At 38.8% G+C, this 9,261-nt stretch overlaps 1 protein-coding gene across 1 annotated transcript in view; it reads right to left on the reverse strand.

The window, feature by feature from the left end:
- The window catches only part of LOC149141768 (histone deacetylase 5-like), a 415,110-nt gene extending 406,598 nt beyond the window's left edge, over window positions 1–8,512 (reverse strand). Inside the window, exons 1-2 of the mRNA XM_089451330.1 lie at window positions 8,025–8,512; window positions 7,694–7,898 (exon numbers count right to left, since the gene is read on the reverse strand). Coding sequence (XP_089307456.1) covers window positions 7,694–7,898; window positions 8,025–8,206 — 387 coding nt within the window. The 5' untranslated portion in view covers window positions 8,207–8,512. The remainder of the gene's footprint in view (window positions 1–7,693; window positions 7,899–8,024) is intronic.
- Between the last annotated feature and the right edge of the window lie 749 nt (window positions 8,513–9,261).

Raw genomic sequence — 9,261 nt, forward strand, 5'->3', positions numbered from 1 at the left:
ATTCGCATCTGTGGGAGAGAGATAGCTACCCAAAGAAAGTCGAATCCATCATGAGAGGAAAGAAAATCATGTGTGATGATGATGCCAAAATGGAGTGAACTCATCTTATATTTATACAAATCAATGTGGGTCAAAGGTCATGTCTCTTGGGCTTGATGAGCCTACCTGACTATAGGGCCGACCTTGACCAAAACCAACATTGTGGGCTTGACTTCACATTTCTGCTTATCATAATCCATTGTGCCTTAGGTCAAAATCGGTCCTCTCGAGAAGAGGAATCCAATGCCAACATCATCTCATACAAAGGAGTTGTATATAGTGGAATTTGACCTTAGTTGACCATTTTTAACAAACGAGGATGATAAAGTTGCAAGATGGATGCATGAAGGCTAAGATCAAGAAGAAGTTGACATTTCCTACTATCCTCAAAAGATGAATATCTTATATATTTCTTCCTTGATTATTATTGTTGTTTTCCTTTCAATTAGTCTCTTGTCTTTGTATCCTTTGCTTGGTTGTAATTGTTCATCCATGGCCTCCTAGTGAGGATTGCAGGTACATAGCAAAGGCCACCATAAATGGAAGTAGTGGAAGAATGAAGCAAAGCATGTGACAAGAGGACTTTCCCAGAATCACTGATGTGTTTTGTATTAGAAGAGATCCAAGTTCAAAGGGAGCGCGTAGATCATCAATTTTGAAGCATACCTTGTTTGCGTCGAAGAGAAGTCAATGATGACTTCCAACTGGATCTACAGGATCTAGCATATAGCATAGACAAGATGAAGCAAGAATTGAGAATGGAAAGTTCTCCCAAAAAGAGGGAGAGAATCATGACAAGACGTTTGCTCTAGTTGTCAGGGACACTTATGTTAGAAGCAGTGTTTTACGACTCCGACCAGGACTCCGACTCGGCCGAGGATCGACTCCGACTCCAACTCCGAATCGGTAATGACTCGGCCTAGTCGATTTCAATGACTCGGTCGTTGTAAAAAATACATTAAATATTTATTTTTTTTATAAAAAAACATAATTTTAAATATTTTAAACATAATTTTAAAGATTTTCATTCATGTTTCCAAACACATAGCATTATAATATAGATGGAAGACAACATATGATCAAAGTAGGCTCATGGAGCTTCAATTTCCAAGAGGTGAAATACCTTCCATCTCTTCCACGGAAGGTCACAAACTTGGTATCTAGAGATTTACCATTGATCCTCTATGCAATGATTAAAGTCATTCAAAAATTCAAACCGCAGCTGGCACTCAGACACAAATGACCTAAAAACCATGTCAAGTCAAGACATATGTGGTCTGACCCACAGACCACTGTCAACTGGACACTCTCCAGTAGAATGCCAAAGTTGTCCATTTCAGCTCTTTTTCTGTTTTTGTGAATGGATTTTTGATTGGTGAGACCAAACTCCAACAAGCAGCTAGGACACAACTACAACATACCTCTATTATTTTTAGGGTAAACTAAATACTGCAGATTTTCAACAGCAATAGCATCTCAGGCACATTTTGTGATTTTTGTTGAACTAATTTGGGGAGCTAGGGCACAAATTTGCACTTCTCAGGCTGTTTTCACCAGCTAGCTGTTAAGGCAAAACTTTATGATCTGATTTTCAAAGAATCAAGCTTCATCTTGTCACTTCTATGGCAGCTAGAGCACACTTTCAGACCTGATTTTTCACCAGAAAGCACAGCTATAGAACACTTTAAGCATATTTTCATCGTTGGTTTCTTCACAACCAAGTTTTTCATTGCTAGGGCAGCATTTTTGTTAAGTTTCCGAGATCATTTTGAGTTGAAATAACTCATTTTCAGATCCGATATTCTGATCAGGAGAAGGGCATTCAACTGGCCCTCAGTCCTGATATATTTCGAAAATATCAACTTCAGATTTGATATTTCTCAGACATGGCTCGTAAGATTTATAATTATCATTTTCCCATTATTGCTTCATACCATGGTTCATGGCATACTTTATGCACTGTGTACTTCATAATAAAATTACAGACATCCAAACAGATTAATTTCACACCACAAATCCAAAAAAAAGTGAATAAAATTTATTTTTTACGCTGCCCAGCCGTTTTCCAATGACTAGGTCTGGTCAATACGGACTCGGCCTGGTTGACCGAGTCATTGATGACTAGGCCGAGTCATTGGATGACTCGGCCTGGTCATCAATGACTCGGTCAACCGAGCCGGTTTGCTGGCCTGGTCACACATTTTTTTACCGGCTCGGTTTGACTCGGTCGTTTCCGAGTTGAGCCGGCCTGGTTGTAAAACAATGGTTAGAAGTATTATCATTGCTTTGAAAATTGCACCAAATGGATGCAGAGATCATGAAGTGTAAATAGAGCCACTTCAAGACTTTGAGGTACATGAGAAGAAGTCTCATGATTGAAGAAGGCTTTGTAAAACCACAAGCATACATGTTGGGCTTGGTATTCTCGCATTGATGATATCTGATGAGTCTTGGCAGAGAACTCATGTGTCAAAGGGAGCAACTATAGCAAAAAGATTTGCTTCCGTAACGAAGAGAACGGTCAAGGGGCCTTGATTTCAACTTCAGAGGGAGTTGACCTTTGAGTTCAAGATGATGGATTATCGTTGACATTAGCAAGCTAGATAACTAATATGTTGGAAGGGAGCAGCCAGGATTGCCACAGCAGAAGTTGTTTTAGAAAGAGAACCCAATTAGGGTAACCAGAAAGTAACCATGATGATGGACCTAGTGAAGGAAGTCGATCGGTTTATGTTTAAGCCAAGGCATGTGGCTCAACATGTGTTGAAGTATCGGTGTGGTACAATTGATCATGGCACAGTGAGTTATGGTTTAAAATATGTCTCAAACAACAAAGTACAACTACAAGGATTCACAAATTCAGATTGGGCAAAAAAGAGTGCAAAAGACAAAAAGTTTTCATAGGGATATTGCTTCAGTTCGGGCTCCATTATGATTTCATGAATGAGCAGGAAGCAAACATGTGTCCCACTCAGTATTGCAAAGGCCAAGTATATTACAGCTGGATTGGCAAGTTGAGAAGCAGTATGGCTTCAAAGGATACTTGCAGGACTGTCTTGATCAGGTGTAGGTGATGACCATGATGACCAGTCGAAGCACAGTGAGATCCAGTAGCGAGACATGGTACAAAAGGAAGCAGTGTGGCTTCAGTATTATTCTGTAGTATAACAGACTATTGGCAAAGCATCTGTCACGGGATGAAGTCTATGTATATTTCAAGGACAAAATTGGACTTGTTGAGAATGCCTCTCTCAGTAAGAGGGAGTGATGATGAGATAGCATCATGGACTGACATTCTCCCTATATCAAAATATATTGACCCGAATTAGGGAGAATGGTCCAGCAGAGGACAGTCATTCTTCTTGTGTCAAGTATGTTGACCTGAATTATGAAGAACGGTCCTCGAGCATCAAGCTCGTTTAGCATCAAGCCCCAAATTACTTAGATAGAGTGTGGCCTTTGGATTTGGGACCAAAATACTCAAGTAGACTAAGTGTGTCCCTAGGGTTTCACCACGAGTCAAATAGATTAACAAGGATGATGATGAAACAAGACTAGTCAGTGTACCATGGGCCAGAGGAGTCGTCCAAAATCATGTTAAATTTGGCAACTAGGACCAAGCTTCACCTTGGACAACTCATATGAGGCAGCTAATATTTTTATTGGATTCCTCTCTCCAATAGACGTACGATTGATCTAAAGATCATCTCATTCTGACATGTACAAATGGATATATGAATTTATTTTGTTTATGGACAAATTGTCAAGGTCAGCCAGCAAACTAATGTAGGCTCAAAAGCCCAACAGTCACATCTATTCATCCTCAACGTATTCATATAAATACAAGGAGCCTCCTCCTCATTTTTCCACTTCACTCACTCACATATTTCTCTCTCCTTCGTTGATTGGGTACGGATTTCTGAGGCAGCTCTCCATACATGCGAAGAAGGGCAGTTATGTTCATGCGTTGACCAAAGTTGCAGGAAGGGTTTTTTACTAGCGTTGACCTGTTTGACTGTAGTTTTGTGAGGGTTATCTCTTTTTGGGTAGGCCGCATTTTTGGGCACAGAAAACGAGGCAGACCGTACTACTTGGCCAGCGTTGACTACAAAAGGGTTTGACTGCAGCATTGACTTTCTTTGACTAGGTTTGACTAGATATTTTCAAATTTTTTGCGCTGATTTGATTTGTTGTTGGAAGTTGAGTTGACCAAGTTTGGTCGAGTTGTTTTGGAGGTCAAATTCTGCCTTGTTGACTAGCGTTGACTTTCTGGTTAGGGCTTTCTGTAGTTGTTGTTTGTTGGGACAGATTTCACTGTGATTGGGCAAGTGAATATTGCATATTGTACTCTCTCTCTCTCTCTGCTGAACTTTTGAAGAATAATAAGAAGAATTGATCAAAGTGTTTCCCCACATTGGGGTTTGTCCCTAGCTGACGCCATATCTTGTGTCCTCTTGTCTTGGTTTGTCTTCTACTGTTATTGTTTATGTTCTATCTGCATTTTACTATCATGTTGATGTGATTGCTAATCTGGATATTGATATTAGGCTAATAAGAAAATTGAAGTAAAATTGCTCAAGCATAGAACATACCATTGTTATCTAAAATTAACAAGGTGACTAGTTGATGCTAAAGATATACCATGTGTCAGGAGTACTGACCAGAATTATGGTGAGGATGCACCATAGGTCAGAGGTACCAACCAAAATTATAGTAACTTGTTGATGTTGATGATTTACCATGTGTCACAGTTGTTGACCAAATTATGGTAATTGGATAATGTTGATGTTGTTGATTGACCATGTGTCAAAGTTGTTGATCAAATTATGGTAATCAAATGATGTTGATACCTGAATTGTTATAACCTTTTCTTAGAGAAATTTGTCAACATGAAAACATCTAGATAGTCATCATGAATACCTCCCTAGCTAAGAGGATGCGTTGAATTTTGTAGCTATGGTTGGTCTTCATAATTGTTATTTTATCCCTCCAAATAAATGTAATAATAAATTCAAGACATGTTTTTCATGTCGGCTTCAAAAAGAGAGAAATTTGAATTTTCAAATTATGTATTTTTGCCTCCAAAAATAATGTCTACTTCAAGTTGACCTAGACGTAGAGTCATGTCTATTCGGGCTCATCCAACCTCTATATAAAAACCATTTGGCGTCCTTCAAAGGCCAATTCGAATCATCTCTGTTCAACCAATTCAGATCACATGGGAGAGTTTTCTGAGGCAGAAAGATAGTCATCTCATAAGCAAATTGAATCTAAGGCAAACAACCTTCTGGATAGACCTAATACAAGCAAATCATCTCTGAAAGGGCCAAATCTGTAGCAGTCTTATGTCTTGGCAAAGGGTCAAATCTGTAGCAGTCTTATGTCTTGGCAAAGGGCCGAATCTGTAGTAGTCTTATGTATTGGCAAAGGACCGAATCTATAGCAGTCATACATCCTAGCAGAGAGTCGAATCTATACCAAACATATACCTTAGCAGAGAGTCGAATCTGAAGCACACATATATCTAGGCAGAAGATCAAATCTAGACAGAATCAATATCATCTAGGCAGATCGATTTTGTGAGCTACTTATCTCTATTTGACCATGTTTGACCTGCATTGTCTACGATCAGTTTTGATCTTGTTTTGGACTGTAAGGACTAGATGTATCTCTTGTTGATCTGAACAATTTCTCTAAGGAAAAGGTTGTTGGGTTTTTCTCCCATGTGGGTTTTCCCAGGGTATAATATCTTGTGTCTCTTGTTTGGCTATCTCTTTATGATCCTACTGTCTATTGTTGAAGATCTTCTGTGTAATTGCCTCATGATGAATGTGAATGAGAGAAAAATTGAATTAAGAAATCATAAGAAGTAATTATCAAATTAAAAAATCCTTGAAAAATCAACACCAACAAACCCTACTCTTTGCTTAAGTGTGTAGTGGGTTGAGTTTCTTTCCAAGTTTACCATCAATAAAAAAATAAAATAAAAAATGGGTTCCACAACCCACCGTAGCTGTAGTCATTCCAAACACCCCATTCCAAAAACTCGTCCAACACAGGGAAAAAAGAAGAGTTGCAAAGCAAATCACTTTGCACAATCATTCCAATACTTCACCTTGTGGACATCCATTTCTTCTCTGAGACACTTTTTCAACACCAAAAAGCACAACTAGTGCCTTTAAATCTTCATTAAGACCTATTTTAAAGTTATGATGTTGCTCATTGCACACTCTTTCTTCCTCTTAAGCAGGACACTACGGAAATTTCAAGGTAGGACAGCATCTCTATCACCTTTCTAAACGATGAAATTCATATTCATAACATATGTTTGTCTTCATAGGACAAATGCACCTCTTAATAAATTTTTAGAAACAACTCCCCATCTGCTTTTCAAATCGGGGACAATTTCCTCCTAAAAGTAGGGAGGAAATGATGAGAACTTCAGAGTAAGGAGTAGATAATTTGTGCCCATCATGTTTGTCATACTTTAATTAGATTGGGGTTTTGGCATTTAATAAGTTGTCTTACAACTTCTAGTGGGCTGCAACTTGCATCTAAAAGGTCACAGTTTGCATTTATGTCATATATCTTTTCGCATGTAATGGGCCTCATTCTGTCTAAGAGCCCTTACTTCTCACGTGTTTCCATAACTTACACTCACTTTGCATGCAACTGGCATCATTCAGTTTAAGAGCCCTTACTTCTCATGTGTTTTTGTAGTTTTAACCATGTACAGAAATTACTTACAAATGAATTCTTAAAAAACAGAAAATTACAATGGTGAGAACATAACAAATATACACAAAGATTTTCCGAAAAAACCAAATTGATTTTTCATTATATTTCTTTTAATGTTACAATACATTATATACATGTCGTAGTATTCATAAACCCCAATCCATTAACCCTGAATTAGAACATAATCGTAGTTCTCTTGACCGGATCTACAAGACACAATTGGCAAAACGTCATGCCCAAAACCATGCACAAATCCATTATTGAGTACGCATTAAAAAAAATCAGGGGCGCTGCCCCGTGCAGGGGATTGCCGCCCCCTGCGCCTGATGCAACATAGCAACACGTGGCACTAATTGTGGAAAGAATATAACACATACCCAACTGTTTCCATAACTTACACACTTTGCATGTATTTCGCCCCTCTGTGTTTAAAAGCCCTTACTTCTCATACTTATTAATCTAAATGTGAAGTGTTAACAGAGTGTTTTTCCAGTATTGAGCAAGTTTGGTCTATCTGATTGTTGTAATTTGAAGAATTGTTTTGGCTTTATCATATGTAGGGATTATTGGTAGCACTATAAAGATGATTTCTTAGGTCTCCGCTAGCTTTTGTAGGCTTCTTCCCTCCGACCATGGCTCTAATACGTCTCACCCGACCTCCAACAGCATTGACAAATGATATACCTCCACCAAAACCACGCAGACGGCATAGACCCTAGCAGGAAATCTCTTACATTCCCAAAATAGTAAAAACAAATTAAAGATTAATCTTTGAATAAGTAATAAGATAAGCAAAAAAATGTAAAGAAAACATAACCAAGAATTATCCACGGTCTGTGTTGACGCTTTCAACTCCATCTGAGCTGTTTCGAAATTGAAACTGAAAGAATATGAAGAACGGATAAAAGTTAGCTACCTCCACCACGGATCCGGCAGCGAGAAGGGCGGCCTCCGAGGAGCCTTGGCTGAAATAAATGGAATTGTAAGACGCTGCCAACTTGTCCCGTCTCTTCTTATTATATCTAGCAGTGCCAATGCTTTTCATTACCTCAATGTGTTTCCGACTATGGACCCCCGCCAATTGCTCCTCCGATGCTTCGTTCGCCTCCACCATAACACATCTGCAGTACAGTAAAGTTGCATGAAAAAGCGGGAAGTCACACGAAACGGAAACGGAAACGGAAAGCGCTAGCTTACAGAACAGAGCAATGACAGAGGGGAAGAGGGTGCGCTGAATTCCCGCTTACTTATGGAGGACCCCGGCGGAGTTGAGCTTGTCCCATATCACCTTAATGCGATCTGGTTGTTCGGGATGTGGTTGATCCTCAGGAGTAGCATGCTTGCACATTCGTTCGTCGTATACAATTCCTACTTTCCGACGCCTTACCCCTTCTTCTTCTTCTCCATGGCTCACCAAGTTCAAATCCATCTTCTTCTCTCAGACAGAACCTCCCTCCCAGGGTGTTTCACAGTCGTATGCAGGAAGGAAGGAAGGCCAGCCAAACTGGATGTATGAGTCCAGTCGGATTCTGTGACGATCAAAATTCTTTTCTTTACATCGAGATATGGAACGATTTAATTACTAATCGATAAAGGCAGTTCAAAGTCAGAGAAAGCATTTGTTGGGATGGGTGGGGCCGTTGTGCCCGCAAATCCTGGACCTTTACCACGCTTGAGCTGGACGTCAGAATCCCGCTCATGGGTTGATTCAAGTGTTCAAACCAAAGATATAAGCCTGAGATTTGATGCCATGCATGCATATAGCAATATCTCATTCAACAGTTCAGTAGTAGTGTTATGTGTGTAACAAGATTTACCAAAGATTATTAACATGATCTTTTCACTGTCTTGAACAGACCACAAACTTGAATACCGATTGTGGCATTGGGGCAATGATTTTTCTCCGTTCTTTCATCTTCTTCTTCTTTTTCTTCTTGTGAAATTTTTACAGAATTAATATAAAAAATGGTTATTATTAATATACTTTTCTTTTATTTTATAATAAATATAAAAATTAAATTATATAATAAAAAATATGAGGGTTATTTAGTGCCTTGACAAATAAATGGTATATAGTTTTGTTTGGGGCTTCGGAATAGCAACAAACAATTGAGTTGAATTTTACCTCTTGTGGAAAGATTTCAAGGTCGTCATAAGTAAAGGGATAAAGAAAATAAAGGTTCTAGGGAATTTTATGATTGTTATTAGGCAAATCTTCAATGCAGCACTAGGAAGAAACTCTCGTTTCTCTATAATCTTCCTTTCTCTATAATCGTCCACAAGATAGCAATGCAAAGCAAAAATTTGGATGAGATCTCCCTCCATCATATTCTTAGATCTCTAAATGATGAGGCGGACAAGCTTGCTAAGCAAGGATCTGAGCTTGAGCAAGGAACTATAGAAACAAATGATTGAGTAAGGAATTTCTCCCCAATTCCATGAAAATTGAATGGTCTTAGTGCAAATGGGTTAGTTGACTCCTCG

The sequence above is a fragment of the Pinus tabuliformis genome, chromosome X, assembly GCF_031772625.1.
Source record: "Pinus tabuliformis cultivar Carrire ecotype Pingquan chromosome X, CPIR1, whole genome shotgun sequence".
In the NCBI taxonomy this organism is placed as follows: domain Eukaryota; kingdom Viridiplantae; phylum Streptophyta; class Pinopsida; order Pinales; family Pinaceae; genus Pinus; species Pinus tabuliformis.